Here is a 27,013-nt window from a genome sequence, read left to right as displayed (position 1 = left end):
ACTGTTTTGTCGGATAAAAATAAGCAAGGAACATCGCTAATGATACTCGTGTGAGCGCATACTAACAGAATCACTGCTGTAAAGTAAAATAAACAAACAAATGAACCTGCACTTTACCTTTGAAAAGAATTGCGACAGAGCAGTGTTTCTGTTTAGAGCAAAGTGTGTGTGCGCACGTAATTTGACACTGTTCCGGTTCTCACACACATGGATTTTTAACCTCTGTATTGAGACTTTCTTTTGCTTTACTTACGCGCATCACACGTGTGTTATAAGAAACAGTACACGTGCGCTGTACACACAGACATACAGACACAATATAAAATATGTTTTACACACACACACACGTTGTCACAGTGTTATAGTAAACAGTACACGCGTGCACGGATGTTGATTATACCAGTGAGAGACGGCACTAAGACCCTACAGGGTAGACGATTACCCACAATTCCGCAACACAAGAGAGAGAAAAACCGTTGGCTCAGTTGTGATCACGTGACGCTCAGCGTCAAAACAAGTAGAATCCGTGATACATCATAGTCGTTTTTTAAGTCAACATTTATTAAAAATCTTTGCTCGTCTTGCGGAACACTCATAAACTGTGTTACTCGTAATCCGGTTTCACTGTATGTATATACAACATATACAGAAATCTATTTCACGTATTTAAATTATCTCACGTGGAATTTAATTTTATAAGCGCATTTTTAAAAATGTACAACGCCATCTGTTAAAATATTAACAGAATGGATGATTGAATTAATGAATTAATTATTTTTTTCAAGGTCGATCTTTTTATGTTATATGGGCATTTTCCATTAAAATTTTAAAGTAGCATTCCCGTGGGCTGATTGTGATGAAACAAAGCCTATATGTAACCTCAAGCTCGGCCAAATACATATCTGTATAATAAACCCAATTAAAATTTATTCAGTAGTTCTTTTGTCATGGAGGCACAAACAGTTAAACCAACATACAAAAACTCCAAAAACTATCTTGATGTGTTTTATTACTTATATGCACTATATTGCCAAAAGTATTTGCTCGCCTGCCTTCACATTCATATGAACTTGAGTAACATCCAATTCTTAATCCATAGGGTTTAATATAATGTTGGCCCACCATTTGCAGCAATAACAGTTTCAACTCTTCTGGGAAGGTTTTCCACATGGTTTGGGGTGGATTTATGATCATTTATGAATTTTTTTTTCAGAAGCGCATTTGTGAGGTCAGATACTGATGTTGGACGAGAAGTCCTGACTCGCAGTCTCCGCTCTAATTTATCATAAAGGGTGTTCTATTGGGTGCGGTCTAGTCAAGTTCTTCCACAGCTAACTTGCTTATCCATGTCTTTATAGACCATGCTTTGTGCCTTGGTGCGCAGTCATGTTGCAACAGGAAGGAGCCATCTCCAAACTGTTCAAGTTGGAACAATGAAATTAGAAGTTCCTTTCAATGGAACTAAGGGGTCAAGCCCAACTTCTGAAAAACAACCACACATCATAATCCCCCCCTCCTCCAAACTTGGCACAATGCAGTCAGACAAGTACCGTTCTCCTGGCAAACCCAGACTCAAACTGCCAAACCCATTGGATTGCCAGACAGAGAAGCGTGATTCGTCAGTCCAAAGAACAACATTCCCACTGCTCTAGAGTCCAATGGCAGCGTGCTTTAAACCACTGCATCCGATGCTTTGCATTGCACTTGGTGATGTAAGGCGTGGAAGCAGCTGCTTGGAAATCCATTCCATTTAGCTCTCTATGCACTGTTTTTGAGCTAATCTGAAGGCCACATAAAGTTTAAAGGTCTGTAGCTATTGACTCTGCAGAAATTTAGCAACGTCTGCTGACCCTGTTCTGTGATATTATATGCCTTACCACTTTGCAGCAGAGTTACTGTCATTCCCAATCGCTTCACCTTTGTTATAATACCATAAACATTGCCTGAAATATTTATTAGTGAAAAAATTTTACAACTGGACTTATTGCACAGGTGGTATCCGATCATGGTGACAAGCTGTAATTTACTGAGCTCATTCTTTCACAAATATTTGTGGAAGCAACCATAGGTGGCCTAGAGTTTATCCATGGGCACAAGGTAGGAGTGCCAATCCATCACTGGGCACATACACACATACACCCCCTCACACGCTTATTCACTGTGGGACTATGGGAGGATACAGGAGTACCTAGACTTCATAAGAGTGTCAGAACAATAAACCAAGAATATGTGCCATAATCAGTGCTAAAAGTGGTTCAAGTAAATATAGTGTAAGGCTTTTTTTTTAGATGTAATTGTACAGCAATTACAAATAAAGATTTCACCAGGTTATTCATTATTTAACAAGTGAGTAAATTTACTACTTTAGCTAAAAGGTTTTCAGGAATTTGACATTCTTATTTAATGAAGAATCTAGCATCAGAAAGTGCAACTCTAGTTGCATATACTGTATAGTTTTAGTACACTAGTACCTACAATCATATACAGGGTCAGGCTAAAAATGTATACACACTTCAGGCCACTATGCCACATTGTATATTATAATAATATATATAAATGTGTTGCTATACCACCACGTTCCCTTCGATCCTCCAGCACTGCTCGTCTCATCCCACCATCTCTCAGGGATCGAGGGCGGCATTCATCCAGGCTCTATTCTGTTCTGGCACCTAGGTGGTGGAATGAACTTCCTCTAGATGTCCGTACATCAGAGACTTTGACTATCTTTAAACGACGACTCAAGACTCATCTGTTTCTCCAGTACTTGGACTACTTGGACTAACCTCCTCCCCCCAATCCCCTGGCTGACTCTATATTAATTGCTTGTTTAGGTGATGTGAAAGAGATGAAGATTAATGACTAATAAATCTGATGTTGAAAATGAGTTGGTAGACTACATGGCTAGTCTGGTCACTGCTTTGGTAACTATAACCTACAGTTTTTTTTATGGGGTAATTTTACAAGAAAAATATTGTTCTAGATTACTCTAGAATTAAATTTGTATACAATTGGTTTTGGGGTTTTTTTATTACAAAATTATTCAAATTCTATTACAAAATGTATTATGTAAATAACTACAACAAGCAGAATTGTATGGTGGAAAATTGAGAATACTTATAAAAAATAGAAGGGTTAATAGAAGAGTTTCATGTGACTCTAGAACACACTAGAATAGCTAGAGTCCCAGAGTCCCTAGCCTTACTACCGGAGTCCCTTTATGCCAATTCCAATTTTCACGTTTAAGCTATTCCATGACATTTGAGAAGGTCCAGTAAAACAAGCTTGATATAATAAGAATACAACAACTTTTGGGTTAGAAAAGGGAACATTATAAGAATAGTATACATGGTTATAGTCCCGTTTATATCTCTGCTAATTAATATGGAATATATTAAACATTGGAAAATACCTGCCATACTTAAAGTAATTGTTCAACAGGCACTTTGTTAAAACATAATGGCAAGCTGTGTTGCAGCACGCTCAGTGTCCACTGGAGGGCGCATGTAAACCTTAGGTGCGTTTACTTTGTCAGTAAAAGGTACCAGAGTCGAATCTACCTGCCATGTACAGGGGTTTAGATTACTAACATGTGAGCAACCGTAAAACGAAGTGCACAAAACATAAGCACATCTTGACCTTTTATAGCAGCTTTAACAGATGGGGGAAGAGAAGAGAAACATTCGAATTAATGTGTTTGAATTGAGGATTGTTATTATAAAAACAAGTCATCATAAACGACAAGTAATTTGTTATAGAGATCATAAAAACGTTTTAATGAGTAGCCTACTATGACATATTAATATATTATCATTTTAGATTAACTACCTTAGATAAAATCTATTCTCTATAAATATAAAAAAGGAGGAATGAACTTTACCCTTTTTGACTTTTCAAACTTTTGTAGTCGTTGTTGTTATTGTTGTTGTGAGTATTTTTTTTTTTATCAGCTTAGCGATATGTGGACGTTTCCTGGGCGACAGGAATAAAGAATGTAGCACGCAGACTCGCTCGCGCTGAAGCCCCAGTGTGTGTCTTCTGTCCAAAGAGTCCCCCTGGCGTGTCCAATGGAACATAGAGTCCTCTTTGTCCCCGAGACACTTTAATAATCGGCAGCAACCATATCCAACCTGTTGTTTGCTTTAGGAACTCTTCCAAGACACGCAGGCTGACTGGACGCGGCTCCGGCTCAGTGCGCTCAGGCGCCACGGCTTCATGAATACATCCAGCACAAAGGTTCAACGTCGGAAATGCGCCGTTTATTCCAGCTCAAATCCTCTTCTCATTCAACAGTACAGACACACACGGAAACATCTTTCCAGATTTGTGTCGAGAATGTGTTATCAGATATCAGATCATGGAAACCAAAAATATGGCTGGTGTTTTTTGTTGAAAAAAATAACCTAATAGTTGGGGTATTCTTTTTTTATCACAAATTCACCCTTCTGAAGTGTTATGCTTTAGCAGAAAAGGACATTTTAATAAAGTGTAAGTTAAAATTAAGAAAAGTTAGAAATCCTTTCCATTATAAATCCCCATCCTTTGTGATTTTAAATGTATAAAAAATTACATTATTCCATTATTATTATTATTATTATTATTATTATTCGATTGTAGAAAACATTATATTTAATTTAGTATTAGCAGTAATAGTAGTAGTAGTAGTAGTAGTAGTGATGCGCTTTATGTTTCATCTCTCAGACGCCTTGTATCTACCAGGGCGTTTCTTGGGTCTTTTCAAAAGAACTTGTTCCAAAGAAAATGAAACATGAGATTACAGCATTCATCGGTCATAAGGGACGTGTAGGATAGCCTCAGACAATAATAATAATAATAATAATAATAATAATAATGTGTGTTTTTTGTTGTTTAAATTCCATGAAATATATATATATATATATATATAGCCATAAGCTATGCTGCAATACTTAATCTCCTTAAGAATTTTTTAGATAAACTTCTATATATTAAAGAAATCGTTCAGGCTCGATTTGAGTATTTGGTAGTATGTGAGACAATCTCTTTTAAGAATTTTGTGCCATCAGCCCTTTCTTCCCTTTAATAGTGCATGCATGCACATGCCAGCTGCAATGTGGAACACACGCCTGTGTGTGTTTTGCACCCTGCTCGCGCTCTCCACATTCCTACACCTTTCTGCGCGCGTCCTGTGGGACGACCCATTGTGATAATAACACTCCAGTTAAACAGGCAGCGGTACTATTAAAAAAAGTTTGGACATAATAACCTGTCTCGAGTTCTCTGCGGCTTCCTCATTGGTTGCCCACACGCGCCTGCCCCGAGTGCTCTTATTGGTCAAAGCGCCACGCGACCGACTTGAGAAGGGGGGCTCCCAGTCGCGTGCCGCTTTTAAAACCGGCGCGTTGCATAGAGACACCCAGTAAAGAAATCCTCCTGTGGAAGGAGTACGCGCAACAGGTGCATGAAGGAGATCAGAGCCCCCTTTACCTAACACACGCACATATACATATCCTTACTTCAGGCAGTTTTGGAAACTTACGTCGCGCCGTGTTAGTACAAACACGCAAAAAATGGACGTAATTGGCAGCTCTTGTGAAGACGCGAGGACTGCAGTGGAGTCGGACGCAGCGCGTGGGGAACGCTTTCCGCTCACTTTGGCGCTAGTGGAAGGCGGAGACGCACGCGCCTGGCTCGCTCCTGCACACGCGGAATACCTGCCGCACAGCTCGGGCTCCTCGAGCGCGGAGGGCGTGTCTGGTTCGCACTTAAACAAGGGCGCAAGGGTGGGGGGCGCCGTGCGTGTGCGTGAGCTGTGTCGCCTCAAGGGAGCGACGCGGGCGGATGAGGGCAGGCAGCGCGCTCCGACAAGCAAGCCCGCCAACGTGGTGCAGAAGCAGAGACGCATAGCGGCGAACGCACGAGAGCGCCGGCGCATGCACGGTTTGAACCACGCCTTCGACGAGCTGCGCAGCGTCATCCCCTCCTTCGACAACGAGAAGAAGCTTTCCAAGTACGAGACACTCCAGATGGCACAGATCTACATCAACGCCCTGTCCGACCTGCTGCGCGCTCCCGGTTCAGAAGATGACGCGCACAATGGTGACGTGCTGCCGCCCGCTTTCGGAGGTGAGAGATCACCAACCTCATTTCCTGTCCAGCTCACCGGTGTGCCGTTCCCTTATGAGGAAGACGCGTTTAAGTCTGCTTCAGAGTGCAGCAAAGACTCCCCGCGGTCGAGTCGGAGCGATGGAGAGTTCTCACCACACTCGCACTTCAGCGACTCTGACGAGACCCACGCAGAGCTGCACAGCGAGGACGAGCTGTGTGAACTGAGCCGCCACCGCGCCTTTTAGTAACCGAGATGTCCGGCATTTCTTCGTGTCAATCGTATTCACCCTATACTTTTGCAATAGGTTACCATTTGAATTGGTTGTCTTGACATCGATTTTATGACTATTTAAAAAGTACGCTGTTGTTGTTGCTGTTGTTTTCAGTAACTTTTACGCCAATAGAATCTATTTGCCTTGTCGTGACACTGGCGAGATTCCCCACGCCACGTCACCTGCCGCGCGCAGCAGTGCCATGGGCCCGGATGTCATGCAAAACTGTCTTCCGAAAAAAGTGACCCAGTTTATGCATTTACAATAATTTAATAGGATATGATTTGGGTTGTTATTATTGTTTTGTTGGTTTGTTTGTTGTAACTCGAAGAATTTGAACTTCACTTGCACTTTAAATATGGGCCATAGGCTTGAGAAACACGCTTTGTAATAGGTCGAGTTTTTTTCTGTTGTTTTTATGTAGCCTAGTCATGCCAATTTGTCAATGATATTTAATATAGCCATTAGATGTTTTGTACATTTGTTAAGTTTGAATATTCGATTTGGACACGAGGTTGTTATTTGTATTCAACTTTTGCTTTGAGACGGTGTCTATTAAAGTGTCTTTTATTAATTTATTTCCGTTTGCCTTATCTTTTTTAATTTTGAAATTTAGCAAATTTGCCACATGCTTTATGTTTTATTTGATTTTGGAATAAAAAAAAATAACTACAAACGCTTGTTGTATTATTTACTTATGTTTCCGTTAATAATAGTGACGTCACTGTGAAAAAAGTTTGGATTGATCAGTAACTATTTCCTTATAAATTTCAGAAAACAGACAAGTAGTGTTTTGTCACTGAACATTTAAATAGTTTTAATATTTTTAATTGTTACAACTGCTGAATGAGTGATGTATTTAATGGATTAAATCCACAAGACTACAATACAAAAGATTTTTTGAACGTGAAATCGTTATACTATAGTTCCAACAGTGTCTTAGCTGCGATAGATAGGCATCTATTGGTATATCGCCGGCTTCTTCGAATAACTACAAGATTATCATGAAAAACACTGTGCTTTGTAGCCTGATAGCCTGCAAAGATGCATGATAAGTTGTTTTAGAATATAGGCTAATGAATAAATAAATGAAATAAATAAATAAAAAAACACCAGACGAAAAGTGAGAGGAAATCCTAAACACATTTTTGTAACATAATATGTAATTTTCTCTTACTTACTAAAATAACATGCTCGTTAGCGAGTGTTTTGCAAAGTAAATATCTGTAATTATTATAAATATTAACAACAGCATTATTATTATTATTATTATTATTGTTGTTGTTGTTGTTGTTGATGATGATGTCGCCGCTATACACTATAAACCGCTGATCGGTGTTACTACTATAAAATAATAATAATAATAATAATAATAATAATAATAATAATAGCCTAATAATAATAATAATAATAATAATAATAATAGCCTTATAATAATAATAATAATAATAATAGCATTATAATAATAATAATAATAATAGTAATAATTATAATAATAATAATAATAACAACAACAACAAAACATGTTAACACTTGTTAAAAAACATTTAATACCAAAATATGCACGTTTGCATTCGATATTTTATTTCTTTCTCTGCTTGCAAACATGTATTCAAGTTTTGTAAGATGCACGAATAAACAATAATTTTCTACCAGTGTTATAGATAACAGTGCTCAGATTAATTGCTTTGCTCGAATATCATTGAGGTCCTCGCCGTCCATATGGTTCCTACTGTATGTTACCACATAATAAATATTCACATTCAGTCCCTAACCAACTTATTTATCTCTGTAGTTATTTGGCTTTGAAGTTACCGACAGTTTCTCAGCAGTGCCTGAATACAGTCTCAGGCCCGTGTTGTAAGTTAGCGCTGCTTGTGTACTGGTGTATATTTATTGGCGCGCGCTCTGTTGGCAGGCCCGTGCGCGGGGTGTTGAATGTCTTTAGAGTAGCACGCGCTGTCAGCTGGTGAGCGCGCCACGTCCTTACACACCGCGAGCTGCCGTGTCCCTCAGGACCTGACTCCAGGGACACACACACGCTCACGCGCCCGCCAATACTCACTGGGTGACCCCCCCAAAACCAGAGGACGCACGCCAACACGCTTTCTCTCTCTCTCTCTCCCTCACACACACTCACTCACACAACATTAATATTAACACTAGTTTCCTTATTTTTATTTTTATTTTTCTCTTCCATACGATATTCCAACGTGTTTTCCCTCACGCTTTGATGCTTGCAAAAAAAAAACATTTCACTGGAAAAACTAACAAATTATTACCGACCCCGCTCTCTCAGTACCGGGCTTTTTGTTTTTTTACATTCCCGCCCCCTGCTTTGCCCAATCAGATTAGCATGTGTATAATAACAGGCAATATCATCTGCACCCTTGCGTTGATCAATTATTTACAACTTTTATTTTTATACTTTTATCTTCCCTTGAACGACCAAAGCCATCTGCATTGTTCCTGTTACATGCGACGCTTAAACGACAAATACTCTCAAATTTCAGAACCCTCCAATACTGAGGCTTTTGTTACCTGCGGCAATTTGTTAGTAAAAGCCGATCCTTATCACTGCCCAGCAGTTTTTATACTTCCTATATAATATATGTTGTGTGATCATAGAAACGTTTAAAGAATTTCAAAGTTGCAAAGTTATAGAGAAGTCATGAAGGTTCTAGTGTTTAACTGCAGAGAGAGAGTCGTTTGAACAGGAACACTTGATAAACCCCTTAATTCCATATAAACACTACAGAACCATAGTGTAATATTTGTTGCATTGCTAGAAAATTTATTTGGAAAATCTTATGCTTATTTTTTTAGTTTACATTTATTGACATTTCTTTTTATTGCTTCTTTTTCCAACCCTTTTATTTAAACAACAAGTCCTTGTTAAGCAAACAGCAAAAGGTTACTAATATCCTTAGTAATTCAAGTAATTGCCCCCAGCCCCCACTGGCCGCTCCAAACTCGAATGAATATGCCCCAGCAGCGTCGACACTGTCGCTTCATTTTAATTGTGCAGTGTTCGTGGTAACAGCTGGGAGACTGTATAAGTTGAGGTTTCACATCTCATGAAATATTGAGCATGCATGAGGATAAACACGCCCTTCCCTCACGGCGCGCGCTCGCGTGCGTGTTTGTGCGCGCTCGCGTTTGTATGTGTGAAACGAGAGAACGCAAGAGGTGGCACATTCTAACAGACTATAAAACCATCAACAGTTGTTCATTTCAGTTCTTCAGATTGTTACTTACCATTCACGTGCTTTAAACGACCTTTTATCTTGGACGAAAAAACATCACACATACAGATATCAGATATGTCAAGTTGTAATGTCCATAAAACAATGGAATTAATCGATTTTTTTCGTTGCAATCACCAAATTTCTTCTTTTTCAGAGAGCAGACGAAACTGTTACTTATCTTATCTTGTGCATATGGTTATTTGGCAACTAGCTGCTAGACAGTTACATTAGACAGTTGTCAGTTAGATTTAAAACAATTCCCACTTAATGTAATGTACTGTAGGAAATAATGCTCGAGGGACTTGTACAGCCAGTTCTAAACGAAAACAAAATTCTGCTACACTGCATGTAAATAATTGATAAGACATTGCTGGTCTGATGATAAAGTAAACCTTAAATAGCTAATAACAGAATAAACTATTTCATCTCTTGTAATTGTAACTCAATGTAAAAATGTAAATATAAAACTTATTTAAATTCATGGGGATCCATTGGGTTTACTCAACATTATTCTAGCACCAGACCTGCTATTCAAATAAACTAAGTAAAAAATTAATTTAGGATTTAATTAAACTTTAGCAGATAGATAGATAGATAGATAGATAGATAGATAGATAGATAGATAGATTTTCCACACTGTAATGTTTCTAATTGCTTCATTCCTTTATTTGTTATCAGATCCTTATCAAGAATGCATAGGTTGATATACATTTTAATAGCATTCTAATCTCATTTTTAATAGAGCAATTGTGGAGAGAGTACATGTATGTTTCTGTTCTTTACACCACTGAAAAGTAAAGTTGCTGCATTTCATAGGAGATAAGGAGCGTAGGAGTCTGAAAAAAAGGGCTTGGACTCTCTTGGGACATCAGAACAAAAGCTAAAACTAGGCCGTACTCTCCATCTGCTGCAAGTCTGTGCAACAAGCAGACAGAGAGAGTAAAAGATGGAGAGAGGGCAAGAGAGAGTGAGAGAGAGAGAGAGAGAGCGAGAGAGAGAGCGAGAGAGAGAGAGAGAGCGAGAGAGAGAGAGAGGGAGCATGGCAAGGAGAGATAAGATGCACTATAGATGGAAGTCACACCACAGGAAAAGCAAGAAGTTCATCCTCACATATCCTCTGACGCATCTAAACCGTAATCTCAAGCAACAAGTCCAGTGTATCATTCCCAGCCCAAACAGGTTTCATTGGGCATCTGTTGCTCTTCCAGCAACAAAAGGACCATTCGGGTCTCAATTTGAAGAAGCTGCATAAAACTTTAATTTTATGTGGCACGAAAGCACACTATATGCACCTGTGGATGAATTACAGAGTTTTAAAAAAGCTGGTGCCTTTTTAGGAAGATCATTATCTGAGCAAGCAGGGAAAATAATAGAAAATGTCACATGAGATGATGGCATGAATAATGCATAAGCTTTTCACAGCAGTCTGTATCCCTTGACGATGCATATCAGTGTAGAATAGTGAGCAGTGTAACAGTGTAGCATATCAGTGTAGAAGTCTTCTTATATGAGATCTGGGGCTGTGTTAAAAAAAAAAAAAGTTTTTTATCCACATAATCTTCATTAAAAATACAATTGAGGATATTTGATAATATATTTTAAATATACAAAAATATACAATAATGCAAAAAAGTTATATAGCTTTTTTCCTGCATATAGCAAGCAGCAACAGAAAGAATTGTGAAATTATTCATTAATAGTATTTTAATTTCTATTAAATTACAACTTGTTCTAAAATGACTTTGGTGTAAATATTAGCCTGCAGCGTAAGGAAAAAGGAAGTATGAACTGTTTTATGAACTGTTGTATTAGACAGTATTGTCCACTTGTCTTTCTTCACAGTGCCAAAGGAAAACTGAAAGAACACTGCAAAGCTCTCTAATCTTTGTTCCTCCCTAGGCTGACCTTTTGTGTCTGCAAAATGTTCAAAGCGAATGTACCTAGACCAACATGAGGCTTCTTGGGTAACCATCCCATTCAGGAACTCACAATGGTGAGGCCAATTATAATGTCGTTCAATGGCCTCTGAGTCTCAGTTACATTCATTGCAAGGATATGGATGTGTGTGTATATGTATAGGAAACACCTCAACTGTAGGGGTATTTACCCTTTACAGTGACTTCCTCACAGCTTGGATTACGCCCAGCAAACTGTGCCACTTCTGAGGTGTGAGGGCTGAGTGCAGGCAGTGATCGTAGCTCACTGTCAGAGCTGGCTACACAACATTTACACCTTAGAACATGAAAGTGACTCTTTTGTTTAGAAAAAGAATGCTAATATCAGAATTGATAGGCATATTAAAGCGTATGTCTCAAATAATTGGGGTTTGGAGGTTAAAATATTTATAATGTTTTGACTTCTGCTCTACTTGTTGTAATGCATGTAAATATGCTCAATTTCTAGTCATTAATTCATTAATTATACGTTCAAGGTGAATATATTGGTAGGTTGGAAATGTAGGCCCACAGAAAACATGCAAATACATAAAAGGTATTTTAATTTGCAAAATACACAGCTGTACTGTGAATAATGCTATCAGTAAAATTAGAAAATTCTTTTTAAAGTTCCATGCTCAAGATTACTGGAAATGCTACCACTTGGAAACCAAAATGATGGCTTAGGACTACAATTGTTAAAAACAATTGTGCACTCAAGTCTTCACCAATCAACAGATTACAACAAAATAGTTTTTATGTAAACCCAAAACGAATTCTTGAAATAACTTTGCTGCCCTTAAGCTCATAAATTCCTGGTTACATCAATGCACTTTCTACTATATATTAAATTGTTTATATATAATCATACTGTCTAGCATTTCCCAGCCTAGAATGGTTTGCCTTTTAAATTTGGTCATTCATTGTAAAAAAAAAAAAAAAAAAAGAAAGAAAGAAAGAAAAAGAAAAAAAAGAAAAAAAAAAGAAAAATCTGTTATATTGCTTTAACATTTTAAGTTTTCTCAGCTGTACTTTATTTACAGTATGGTTTCTTCTTCATGCAATTTCAGGGAGTTTTTCCCTGCCACTGTCACAAATAGGAGGAATTTTTAAACTTTTAACCTTTACATCCAGAACTGATATAGTTCTTTAAAGCTGCATTGAGACAATCCATTTTAAAAGAGCCATGCATCTAAATTTATTCGAATTGAACTTTGGTGTGTCTAAACACTATATGTGGGGCCCAGATGGTAGAAAGCAACAAACATTATATAACTCTTCTATTACACCTCACCTAACTGAATTGATATGTCAGATAACATTTAGAAGTATATGGATGATATGGATGCTCAATGATTCTGAGTTCTCTCTGGTCCTGCTGCTTGGAGCCTTGAACTCATTTAACTCCAACAGCAATGGAGAGAGCTGTCAGTCCCACCCACTCACCTGTGAAGGCCCCACATCTATTAAAGGACTCTTGCCCCCATTGTACAGTGACTGAGCAGATAATATTTCACCTGCTAGCCCCACTCTAGGGATGGATACTGTATATTGTTAGGATTTTTTCTACTCTCTCTCTCTCTCTCTCTCTCTCTCTCTCTCTCTCTCTCTCTCTCTCATTTTTTTCTGTTCTCCTTTCACGGCTACTGAAAGCCTCGCCAGTTCCCCTGAGACCCCCACTCTCAGGTATCCTGTAGGCGGAGTAAAGGGGAGCGGGTCAGGCTGGGAGAGACAAGGGTATCACTTTCAGGCCAATGCAAGACAAGCGATTCTCCCCCCAAACCCACCCCTCACTCGCACAATTAGGGGTACACGTCTAAGTCCACTTTCTCATCTCTGTTCCCTTGTTTTGCCTTAGACAGGTATCTCCAATAATGCAGAGCAGCAGAAGAGCAATTTTACAAATCGAAAAACCACAACAGGGGCACCACTTGGAAGCTGCAATCTGATCTGTGATCAGTTTAGAGGTTTTCCTTACAGCAGTAAAGGTTGAGATTTGCATATAGAAAGCTTGTCACCGATCGCTTCAAAATGGGACCAAAAGGAAGCTTCTGAGTCACTTCTGTTCTCCCGTGGGCAATTTTGTCTCACCAAATATTATATGTCAAAGTTGAACAACTCATAGCTGTTGAGTAACAAGCAGCATTGAGAACTATTGTGTATGTCTTTGTAAATGTGACTCATGATTAACCGAAAGACCAATGTTGAACTGAAGATAATTTTTTCTCAGAAACTCAAAGGAATTCATTCTGTGGGGAAAACAAAATCAGCCTAACGATAATAACTCAGCGATGAGAATTTGTTATCACAGTAATATTAGTCGGCTGAGGAGACCCAGAAATAGAAAGGTGAACATCGGTGCCTGGAGGTGTTCTTAAAATAAATACCCTTCTCTCTGATCTGAACACCATAACACCCACACAAAGCAACTTTCTTTCTGCATTATCTTAGCTCATGGACAGCAGGAAATATGAGTAATTAATTAACAAGACTGACTTCTGATCCATCTTATATTTAACAGTTAACCCCTTACAATACCACACTCAATTATACATTTTGTTTTTTCATTCATTCATTCATTTTTTATACCGCTTATCCTGTACAGGGAGGCAGAGGACCTGCAATCTATCCCAAGAGACTTTGGGCATAAAGTAAGGTATACCGTGAAAGGAGTCACTTTATTGCAGAGCACACACACAACAGGCAATTTGGGAACGCCAATTAACCTAATCTACATGTCTTTGGACTGTTGGAGGAAATCAGAGTACCCAAAGGAAACCCACCAAAAACTGGGAGAACACGTAAACTCCGCACACACCTGAGGCAAGACCACAGTGCTAATCACTACACCTCCAAGCCACCTTGCAGGAACTTGGTAAAGCTAAATAAAATGAGTCAAGGTATCGGGACATCTGATAGTTACATTTTAAAAGACTTGATTGAGAAAGCTGTTGGAGTGTATCGGAATTATGTGCTTATGTACCATGTCTAGCATGTTAACTTTTATATTCTAGGTTGTCGTATCATTTATCTCATCCACATCCTCAGCTTTTCAGATTAGTTCCTTTCACTGCTTTCTCTCTCTCTCTCTCGCTTTCAGTTTTTAAAGAGAAAAAGAACATTTAAAAGAGAATTTAAAACAGACCTTGCTACTTATCAAAAATCAAAAGGAAATTTGGGCTAGAAAATATAGTGAAAAAATATATAATAAAAATATCTTTTTCAGAATAAAATATAAACGTTGTCTAATCCTTTGTTTTCCCACCATTTTGATTTAGACAGATTTTTTGCCATTCCTGACCTATTCTTGTGAACAAATTGATCATTAAGTATATTATCATTTAAGTAATCTTTTTTTTGTAAATGTAATATTATCATTATACTGTTTTTATTCACTTAAATATGCTTACAAAACATTTGCAGTGAAAAAAGGTTGCTTTGTTGCTCTGTGCTCCCTCTTGTCTCCTGATGCAAAGACATTCACTTGAGGAATTCCTCTCTCTTGCTCCTTGTCCCCCACCCCAATCTAAAAGTGTGCACTTTGGGGATGAGCATGTGATGCAAACACTCTTCACTCTGCCAGAGAGACAGGAGCAAAAAAACAAAATGGCACAGCTAACAAAAGGGTCTGTATCCAGGCCGGGTCCGGCCATTGTCCCACACGGGGCCCGCCGTCGAACGTGAGACGATCAGGCTTCCCCCCTCCCACTAGGCTAGAGGAACCTAATAGGAAATCAAAGTTCTCAGGGAGAATGGGCCGAGCTCAGAGTTCCTCTCCCTTGGGTCCCGCTGAAAGAGGAGTGAAGAAAGAGCTCTTGCGGGCCCGCAGAAGGTTAATGCAGTGGATAGTCTTTCTGCTGCCTACCTCTGTGAGTCCCTAAGTCTCCTTCTGTCTGTTGGGATGGACACCCTCCCACTATGGCATGAAAAATCTAATTTATGGCTACCTGTGCTCCTAAGCAAACAAAGCATGCCAAGTGTTGCATGTGTCATTTAAGTACTGAATGAATGCTCATACTAAAATGATTCTTTCCTTAGTAAATCTCATACTACCACTCATTATATTTTGGCTGTGAGATAACTACATATGCATTGATGCAAATATGTGAATAGTTTGTGTGTGGCGTGTATATTCTTTATTGGGGGTGATAAGTCAGATGTCAAGAAGCAGGCTGAGTGGAACATGATAATGAAGCAGATAATGTGGTGGCTGTGGCTATGTTAAACATCAGTGAAGCCCTAGGACCTACAGTAGTACTAAATGTGGATCACCAGAGAGGAGCGTTTTTACAGTCTCTGGGCCCCGGGTCTGTTTTTGGGTTAGCTGCTGGAGAACAAGAGCTTTTTACAGTTCAGATTCTTAGAGGGTGTTAGATGACTGCAGTGTCACAACCAACAAAACCATTTGAAAACAAAGTGGACCCGTGAATGCGGTCCTGCAATGCGATCCTGGGTCTTTTATGTAGCTGGAGAAAATGTCCCCTCAGAAGCAAGGAGAGAGAGACACCATTTAATTCTGCAGATTTGGGCCCTTTTAAGTACATGCTTCAAAGGTGAACATTTTATCAGTGGAGGAGCTCTATTACCTCACAGACTGAGGTAGTCTCATGACTACTGCTCTTCTTCTGTCTATAGCAAATATGAAATCTGAAACATTTTACTTATCATTTGACAATTTAGAGTGTTGAGTGAATGTTCCTAAACAAATTTAATGTACATTTTATCGTTCATTCTAAATGACAAAAAAAATAAGAAAATTTATGAAAGGGAATATTTAAACTTGTACTATGGCCATATGTACAGTATATTTAGTTTAAAAGTGTGTGTGTGTGTGTGTGTGTGTGTGTGTGTGTGTGTGTGTGTGTGTGTGTGTGTGTGTGCGTGTGTGTGTGTGTGTGTGTGTTCTTAAATGTGCATGGTCACCTGCTAAAATGTAATGGAATTTTTAAATGCAATACAAAAGTTAATAAGATTCTTATGGTAGAATCCAAAAGTGATCCTGTATCCTACTCATCTCTACTGATGAGACTGACAGTGATGTGACTCCTTCCACCTTTCCTGTTGCCATTAATTCCCTGTCAGTCAGCTAGTTAATTACTGCCTCCGCCAATGTGTGAAAGCCTGTGGTGGGATCTCTGACCCATAGGTTATGGCCTCCACCTCTTTTAGCTGAGCCACTATGAGTGACACTCAGATCACCAATGACCAGCTGCCAGAAAACCCAATGTGTACATTTCTCTCTATAAATGAAGACTGATACATGATTACGTTTATATGTAAGTAAAATGGTTGCTTACAGGAAGAAGGGGAAATGTCATCAAGGTCAAGAGGTGTGTTTGTGCAGTAGCAACTACTGGCAGAGGCTGAGAAGCTGGAGCTCTGGGACTCTAGTGTAGCATCCAAACAATGGGGCTTCCTCAGTAGGGGACCTTTGACTGCCTATGACTGAGGCATGGAGCGGAAAATAACACACTGACATGTTTCATTAAGCTTGTTAAGGCTGCCTCACACCCCCCCTGTCACACAACTGACCAGCATTTTTGGGTTTATTATTTATTTATTTATTTACTTACTTACTTTTGAAATAAAAATCCATTTGCATATTCTATTTTCCAACAAACACATTCTTATTCTTACTATTTTAATTCTCATCAGTTTCCATGACAGAGACTCTTGTAAATTTTATAGGAGTCAAAAGGTACTAAAAGCTTAGGTTTCAAAGTGTTTTCTTTCTACAAGAGGATTAGTATTGATTTTTCATAAAGATCCAACATCCATTGCACATTCAAGATTACAAAAAACTATTGCAAGTCCCCTGCAGCAAAGAAATGACCAAACCACCAACTTTATATACAAAAGCACTGCAACTCAATATTTTCAATTGAAGAACAAACACATTTATTACTAGCTTGTCTCATCTACACAAGCACGGCAAGAAGCAGGGACATATCTGCAATAACATAATGCCTCCAAAGCCCGAAAAAAGGGAAAAAAAATCATGCTCCCTACAGTCCCTGGGAGAGCAGTAACGTCATTACCAATGACATACCCAACCTATATCTATGTTGAAGGCGAGAAACACTGGCCTCTAACTAAATAAGTTATAATATAAGAATGAAAATTAAAATGCCATTGCTTCAAGCCAAGATGAAAGATACAGGGTAAAAAAAAGGCTTTAGAAATAGATTGAGTTAAGGTGACTAAAATCACATCACTAAAGACTTGCCCTCTCGCAGCAAATTTGATCCCAAGCAATAACTGCAGCTTAAGAGATTTCTTGGTGGGTATTCGGTAAAATTCAAAAGCCCACTGTGACTTTGGGGACAGGACCTGATTGGATTAGCGGGTAGACCAGGAAGCTGACCACTGGGAAGGCATACTGATCAGAAAGGGAAAGAAAAGAGTTGAGTAGCAGTTCCAAAATCCTGCCTGGGGCTGAACACAATGTCTCTCAGCAGGATCTCTAGATAAAACGCTGCTAAATTTAAGAAAATTTTAACCAGTTTTCAGTACATGAGTTATTCTATAACTGTATGGTGCTAAGCAAAGCGTGAAATATTCATCATATCATAACCACTGTTGTGCCTAACATGTCTAAATATGTCTTTTCTTTCATTTTCTTCGTCATAGTCATGGATCAAATAACAACAATTATTTGCGTAAAACACATTTTACTTGGACATGAAATCCAATTAAGACACCATGGCTCCTTTTCATTGTGTAGAGCTGAACATTTTTTCGCATTATGTATTTTGTAAAAGACATAATTTGCTAAACAGGCTTTCTACTTATATTTCTTAAACTTCTTTAAGCGGCTTGTGTAGAAGGCACACAAGTATTTGTGTGCTGTAGCATTATAAATTGCCCACACTGGAAATAAGAGCCCCAAAGTCATGTTCAAAAATCAAGTAGGAAAGACTTCCTGGAAGGTAGAGGCAATGCAAAGAGGTGATTTAAATTGGGATTGAGATGTTCAACAATCTTATGTGGGTGTGATTGTCAGGTTTCCATATACTTTTGACCATGTTCTAAATCTTTTGCTTTTCATAGAGACACATGACCCAACTGCTTTTTGCTTTGGATTTTAAAAGCATTTTAAAAGAAAAAATAAATATACAATTCATATTCCTTTTTTAAAGAAAAGCTTAAGTCTCAGATTTGTATATACATTCCAACAAAATGACTGAAGATTCAAAATGACAAGAAGTAGATACTTGAACATAGATTACATTGCATAGATTATTACAGAGACTGATAATAAACAGAGATGAGTGAGGATGAAAGGTGAAGTGCAGTGGGTCTCCAGCCTAAGGGGCCTATTTGAGCTCCCTGTGAACCCTGCTGTCCCAAGTCCCCTTCTCTGATTTCTTTCTGACAAATTGTCTTATCGGTCCTGCAGCCGATTGGGTGAATAAAAACATGACCCCGGCTGGGATCATCCTGACATTCACACAGGCATCTCGAGGACAAGTGATGGGACAGATAATGCAGATCAGTGCAGCCAGTGGAGTGGTTAACAAGCGGCCATTAGATGTTTTCTTCATGCACGCTGCTGAAGGGAACGGATGGGCAGAAAGACACATGGAGGTAGGGGAGGGCTAGAGGAGAAAGGGGAAATGCAGCAAAGTAACTTTTCAGGTCTACATCATTGTTTGCCATTAAGAGCCATGGCCTTTGTCCCAGGGAGCTGGAGGAGAGGAAGGTGAGGCAGGAAAGGTTGGAGATAAGTAATTCTGATTCATGCTCCACTACTCCTGCAGGAGCCAGTGGGGACAGAGGGACAGAAGAAAACATAGAGCAAGAAAGCGAGTCAGAGACACAGTGGTGGCATTGTGACAGCAACGGCCCCCTGGTTAAGATAGGAGAGAGAGAGAGAGAGAGAGAGAGAGAGAGAGAGAGCGTGAGTGAGAGAGCAAAAGAAAAAGAGGGCAAGAATTCATTGGTGGTTAAAAGAAAAATAAGGCTCAAAAAGGTGGACATGCTTGGGAAGAATTGAAGTGCACCTAGAGGATACTAAGATTGCTGACATAGAGAGACCTGAGCACTTAGGGGTAGAAAGAGATATAGAAGGTTAAGGGAAAGGGGGTGTGCAGGGGGGATGGGTGATGATACAAAGTCCAGCTAAATATGTGAGCTTAAGTTATAGTCAAGTCATTTACATATATATTTTTGCGTGGGTCAGATAAAAACAAAGAAGATATGCAATATTTGCTGCTTTGCTCACCGAACACATAATCACACCTCTTAACAAGTATACCAACATGAATCTGTCACTCTCCATCCAGAGGCAGGATGCAGTGAAAACAATGCGTATAAACTAATGCACTACATCAATAAGTACAATTTTTTATCCATTGACAAGTCACATATTATGCATCCTTAATAACTGTGTAGTTACACTGTTATACACATACTTTACATATATTATCTTATCAGGCACAATAATGATCATATTGAGGTATATGGCACTTCATTAGGAGGTCTTTGTTATCACTGATGGACTTCAACCCAAACAACTATTGTGTGTTTACTAGGATAAATCAATCACTTTATAGGCCTGTTATTGCATGCAGATTTCTTTGGTGGTGAAAGCAACTGACTGAGAGACAAAGATCGATCACATGCACAGGGGGAACTCTGGAAGCCATGACGGGAGGCCACGCTGGGAGAGGTCATGTCAGACATCGGCCCCCACAGTGGGCTGAACCTCCTCCGCTGTGGCTGTCACCACCCTCCTGCGGTGCTCGTCCCACTCTGACCAACCCCACCAGTCCGCACCAGTGGGGTGGTGGTGAGGGGACTCATCTCTCATCACCCCCCTGTCTGTCTGACTGCAGGTCTTATCCATCCCTGATCTTGTCAGGATTGTCTGCTTCATGCTCTCTTATGGCTGATTCATGGTTTTTATAGCTCTGAATGAACAGCATTGATACTGTCATATTATTATCCAATTGCTTTGTTAAATCACACTTAATTCAGTTTTTTTATTTATTAAGAATGTCTTCATTTTATAATGGACGCTATACTAACATAGTTGTTAAATAAAAGTTTATTATAAATGATACCCAGTGCTGTCATGATAGGACTCATTTGTGTGTCACATCATTGAGAGTGAATGCATTCTTTGCCATGTAATCTACTGTGAAAAGTAATCACCAAAACTACTAAGTATGTTTAACATTGTCTTAGCATTTAACAAAAATTATTCCTATTACACTTAAGTAAAAAAAAAAGCTAAGAAAGTATGGTGAGAATACACATTTTGTGTCTCACAAATCATTATAACTTATAAACTGCATGGGTAATATAATCTTTATCAGTATAACTAATCTAACAATAATAAGAGTAATTACTCATATATTGACATCTTAGTTTTGATTCAGATCTTTCCATCTTTCATTCCTTGGGATTTCCCACAGTATATAAGCATCGGTATGACACAAAGAGGAGACCTAGTGAGGAGGTGCACATTCTCTTCCCACACTGCCTTTTACCCCTGGAGATTGTCAGATCCCCCACATCAACCATAGCAGCCCCCTCCCTCCTCCTGCTCTCCTTCATTTCTGTTTCATTGTGGTCTGATTTAATTAAAGACCCCAGAAGCACCATCCTGGGCCTCCGCCCTGACAGGGTACGACCCCTCACTGGACTGTAGGGAGTACCTTACTGTGCACACACATACAATATATTCACACATGGAAGGGACTGTCAAGTTCTCACTGTCCTGACGAGGCAAAATGGAGTCTATACACTTTTTTCACCTCGACCCTGCCATTTTATATACATAGATGAGTAATAAAAAGCTATACCAATGCTATTCACATGAATAACATGTAACAAGTAAAAGTAAAATTATGCCTATAAATAATCATCATGCTTGTTACCTTTGAACTCTTGATGCACCTTTCACCATGATTGTAACTTTATTTTGTGTAGTAGGCACCACTTATATTTAATCATAACAGTCATTTTTTTTAACCAATACCATTTATCTTTAATTGCTTAGTTGGACCAGAACATCAACAACATTCTTTCACATCATCATAAGTATCTATTTGTATTATCCATCATTATTTTTAACCCTGCCTTGACAGCTGTTAGATAATGTATGATGGATGTATAGTGAGACAATAGCAATTAATTTTTTGATGATCTTGCTGCTGGATGGGGCTGCATTGTGTTGTACAGAATGGGGGGGGGTGTGTGACATCCCAGACATGTTGCCACGGTGATAAGGTAGTGCCCGCCGCCGTCGGGTCTCGGACATGGAGCCATGGAGACTGGATAGTGACACAATTGGAGACTGCAGACTGGATAGTGACAAACTTAGGGACGGGAATAGAGAAACAGCATTAGATCTCTTTTTTTCCTAGCATCCAAAACAATTAAAATTATACTCAGCCCTTAATTGCTCGTGTCTTTGAAGCACAACAGTCAGTTCATATTTTCTGTACACATTTTTTACTGGAACGCCAACAACTAATGGTGAAGTTATGTACTCTTCTGACATACTCTGCTCTTCTGTTTACCTTGCTACTTTAGTATTCAGTTGAGCATTCTGTTGATCAGCTACACATCAGGACACAGTATCTACCTTAAGAATTGATTATGTTTTTCATTACATAATGCACAAAAATAGGAAAAACCTTTTATAATTTTTAAAACTACATGACTCTAGATTTGTTTAACTCTAGAATAGATTCCTACAAATAATTGGAAACACATGGTTAAACAGAATTAGTATTACTTGTAAATGCATATAGCAATTTTGTATAATAAATAGACTCAATATTATCCAGCATTTAGAATTCAAAGAACATTTCAGTGACAATTCTAAACTTTGAATTAATAATTTAGACAAAAGCCTGTTATGTATTTCTATAGGTATCTCTATGCTCATTTGGTTTTCTGTGGCCCAAAAGTCTGGATCCATGGGCAAAATTGTATTAAAAAACTGTAAGTTACAGCAAATTTTTAAACTGGCAGCACTTGTGTATACTCTAGATATGGAGGAAAAAAAACATTCCCTAATTTGTCAGGACTTTTGTTTGTTGTTACATGCAGAGTGGTTTTGTGCAGTAACCGCTCAGGGCAAATTCTGATAAAATATTGACTTTAAATGACCACACAGAAAAAAGTCCAGTAGTGTCAGGTCTGGTTTTATTCTATCTTATATTGTTAGTTTTAAAGCCATCTTGTATTTGAAATAATATATATACTGTATGCTTATGGATTAAGACTTGGCACTCTTGTGTTTATTTAGATAGATAGGCTTGTTCTGTAACCTTTATTCCAAAGCTAATGGGGAAATAAGATGCAGAAAAGCCCAAGAGGGAGTCATGATTTGAAGACCTGCTGTGAGAGGTCAGATGTCTGATCAACCTTAGTGTCAGAGTGTCTATTGTCTGCATGGCACTGATGTAAGTTATAGGTGTCTCCATAGAGACAAGAAAGGGGCGACTGACTGGCGACAACATAGGCCAGTTAACAGAACTAACTGTACACAGTGCTGAATATACTCTGTTGGCTCAAGTGCAGTTTGGCGCTGTTGATAATGACAATCATTACTTCAAAGATTTGTGCCGAAAAATGTTGGTTCTATTTTTGGTTCACAAAGCAAACATAAAGATGGATAAATATAACTGTTAAGTGTGAGGTTAGATATAGAACAGATAAAGAAAAGATGTACAAGATAAGCTAAACCTTTTGTGCCATTTTATGTCATGTTGACATGGTTTTGACATGGTCATGTCTAGTTTGGTCTTGCATTTCCATAAATGCTAAAAAAGTTGTTCTATACACTGAATCTTTATAGGAATGTGTTTAGTTTGATGCTTTCTGTGAATTTATTTTATGTCATCAAAATGACACTAATAGCTTTGTGTGTGTGTGTGTGTGTGTGTGTGTGTGAGTGTGAGCCGGGGTGTGTGAGGCATGGGGCTTTTTTGTTTGTTTTAAATGCCACGCTTTAGTATTTCTCCCTTAGCATTCAGCTTCACTGTTATGTTTAAGACAAGTTTTATTGAGTTTGCTTTGATGGTTTGCTTTATTAAACTTTCTTATAACTAGTGAGATCAGTTATACGTGCAGGTTAATTGACAATATTTTATGTATTTATAATTTTAAGTGGTTTTCAAGAATGACATGGGCAAGTATATGTTGTATGAGGGACATGTTGGGGGGTTGTTTTTTATTCATTTAAAATGAGTTGAGACCAGAGTGGATGATGAGTTGTGGAAGCACATCTAGAGCAGTTAAGAGTTTAAATCTTTGCTCAAGGGTCCAACATTGATAGTCACAGGCTTTATAGCTGAATTTTGCACATAGTCTCACTGTTCTCTTATCTTAAATTCATCCTTTGATCTTAAATCCAAATGTCAATAGCGTTTAGGAAAAGCAAATGAATTTCCCTTGACATTCTAGTCCAGAAGAGCTCATGAACATTTAGGCAAAGATACTCCTTTACAATCAAAGATATTAAACACCTCAGTGGGATGCCTTTAAAAACACAATAAGAAGTATTGGAGCATGGTAATTGGTATTGCAGTGACAGATTCTCAAGTAGCAACTGTACAGGTTGCACTAGGGCAAATATGATGTGATAAATCTATGTAATATATGAGTTTCATTTTTGGAATTGATTTAATAAAATAAATCAAATTTTTGATAATATTCTAATTGTATACAGTGAGAAGAATATTATATATAAGTATATATACTTTTAAAAAACATCAGGTCTAAATAGAAGAAAATGATGCTGGGTATCTATACTGATATAAACTGTTAATGTGTTAGGAATGAAAGGATGCCACATCGTTCAATGATCAACCTACAGAGGGCTGAATTTAAAGACATCCTCAAAATCATTAATAATGATATGGCCGGTTAATCCATTGGGCTGAAACTTTATTGCAGCAACTCGGGGCATATTCCTAAAGAGATGGCGGATGATGTCCTTGGGCATCTTCTCCCAGATCTGGACCAGGGCATCAATGAGCTGATAGACAGTGCAAAGCGGTGCAATCTGGTGGGAACGGATGAACTGAAACATAATGTACCAGAGGCGTTCTAGTGGATTTAAGTTGGGCAAGCATGATGGCAAGTCAGAGGTATTACTTTATTCATTCTTAGGGATCTGCCTGTTTACACTTGCCACATGAGGCTGGGCATTGCCATGTACCAGGAATGTGTCCCACCATGGATATGCCTTTCCAAACCAACCACCAAACTGGTCATGCTGAACTATGTACAGGCAGCATAATGTTCTCCACGCCTTCTCATTTCATGTCTGACACATGCTATCATCTGTGAAGAGCACAGAGCACCAGTGGTGGACATGCCAATTTTGGTGTTCTCTGCCAAATGGCAATTAAGCTCCACTGTGCCTGGCAGTGAACACATGGCCCACTAGCGGATGTCGGGCTCTCAGGTCACACTCATAAAGTCTGTTAATGATTGTTAGGTGAGAGATAGTCAGACCACTGGCTTGCTGAAGGTCAATTTGTAGGGCTCTGGCAGTACTCATCCCATTCACAAAAAAGCAGATACCTGCTCAGATTCCAGATGTGTTAAGGACGTTTTATGGCCCTGTCCATTTCTCCTAGAGTAACTGAGTGTCTCCAGGAAATTCCTCAATGCTTTTAAGACTCCTCCACTTTCTTGGGAGACATAGCAAACGTTCTTGCAATGGCATGTATTGATTTTCCATGCGTGAGGTTTTGGATTGCCTGTGTAATCTCTGTATGGTCCAGGTATCACCTCATGATACTGGTAGTGACACTGACCCTAACCAAATGCTGAGAGGTGGTGGTTGGAGGGGAGGTTATGGGGGGCACTTTGGGAACAGAAAATTGACTAAAATATAATGGTATGCTGAAGTATTAAGAGTTCCTCTTACTGGAACTAAGCCCAACTACTGAAAAAAAAACCACATTCTCCCTCAACCAAACTTTACACTTACACAATGCAGTCAGACAAGTACTGTTCTTTTGGCAACCGCAGATCGCCAGACATGGAAGCGTGATTCATCACTTCAGAAAACACGTCTCCACTGCACTAGTGTAAAGTGGCACCATGCTTTACACCACTATATCAGATGCTTTGCATTGGACTTGGAGATGTAAGACTTGGATGCAGCTGCTCAGCCATGGAAACCCATACCATGAAGCTCTATACGTGCTTGAGCAAATCTAAAGGCCAAGATTCAAGTTTTGAGATCTGTAACTATTGACTCAGCAAGTAGAAAATTTCAAGCTCTGTGCACTATGCGTCTGCATGCACTCACTATATATGTCCTTAGAAGATGTAAAAAAATGCCTTAACATGTAAAAGTTTAGTAACAAGTTGCGCAGCTTTTTTAAGTGTACTAATTGTTTTTTATTTGCTGGACAAACAAAATTTATATTTCACATTCCTGTTTAGTTTACACTATGTCAAAATCTTAAGTTGACTCAAGTTGTAATTCAAATATTTAAGTCAGCTCAAGTACAATTGTTTGTGTGCTCAATTAAATATATTTTCTTAGGGTTGACTCAATTTTAAGAGCAAATACCTGACCAAACATCGCTCCCAAAACTGCTGCTCAGTCACCCAGGCCATCAAGGACTACTAGAACTTCAACACCTTTCTCATGCTCCTTCTGTAGCTCCAAAAGGCCAGCCGTCATCCCTCTGACCCAATCCATCACAGCAGAGCTCTAGTTAAAAAGAACAAGAAAAGTCTTGTAAAGACAAAGAGGATAAATTTCACAAAATATGTGGTTATAAAAAAATATATAAAAGATATGAATAAGGCTATATTCCACCAGGGAGTGTACCACCTAATAATGGGTTTAGGCTTCATACTGTTTCATATTTTCACAGGTTTTACTTTGTCATTATCAGGAGTTACTATTTTTGGAGTAATGTTTTAAATAACTCACATGATTGCATCTTAGCTAAGGTAAATTGCTGGCTCAACGTAATTTTTTAGATGATTCAGTCTGTGTCTCCAATGTTTTTAAGAACACAATGTCACCTGTTGTCTTAACAAATTCCACTGTAAGAAGTAGGGTCAACAATGCAATATTAATTAATTTAGGTTTTTTCAGTTTTTACAGTGTATCACAATACAAGTGCTTATTGCAGATTCACCAATGTTCCCCTAAATAGCATTGGCATTGAAGCTTTGGGTGATTTCTTAGTGTACACTTTGAAATCTGTCTTGTTTTACTTTGAGCCTTCTGATCAAAAGGCATAGAACTTGAAAATACGGCACAGCTTAAAATACAGTTTTTACATTCAGCTTTAGCTCATTGAATTCTTGTTCAACCACAAGCAATTCACCTGTCATGCTCAAGCTTAAGTTCCATTATGCAATAAGATCCCAGTTGGCCATCTAATGCTAATCATCCACCTTATCAGGAAGGGCATATACAATGCCACTACACTGTCCCTCACAGTGTTTTACTACAGATGTCTTTGAGGCAATTTGAGCA

At 38.7% G+C, this 27,013-nt stretch overlaps 2 protein-coding genes across 2 annotated transcripts in view; both read left to right on the top strand.

Annotated features, from left to right (window-relative positions):
- grid2 (glutamate receptor, ionotropic, delta 2) overlaps positions 1–26,123 on the top strand; it is a 547,500-nt gene extending 521,377 nt beyond the window's left edge. Inside the window, exon 16 of the mRNA XM_053504059.1 lies at positions 26,063–26,123. Within this exon, the coding sequence (XP_053360034.1) occupies positions 26,063–26,068 (6 nt within the window). The 3' untranslated portion in view covers positions 26,069–26,123. The remainder of the gene's footprint in view (positions 1–26,062) is intronic.
- On the top strand, positions 5,527–6,918 carry atoh1a (atonal bHLH transcription factor 1a). Its single transcript, XM_053504060.1, has one exon. It carries the CDS (start codon positions 5,547–5,549, stop codon positions 6,327–6,329), a length of 783 nt encoding a protein of 260 aa, XP_053360035.1. The 5' UTR covers positions 5,527–5,546; the 3' UTR covers positions 6,330–6,918.
- Positions 26,124–27,013: the final 890 nt, after the last annotated feature.

Source organism: Clarias gariepinus, chromosome 9 (assembly GCF_024256425.1).
Source record: "Clarias gariepinus isolate MV-2021 ecotype Netherlands chromosome 9, CGAR_prim_01v2, whole genome shotgun sequence".
NCBI lineage: Eukaryota > Metazoa > Chordata > Actinopteri > Siluriformes > Clariidae > Clarias > Clarias gariepinus.
Note: the sequence above shows the minus strand (reverse complement) of the source record. Positions and strands in the feature narration are given on the sequence as shown.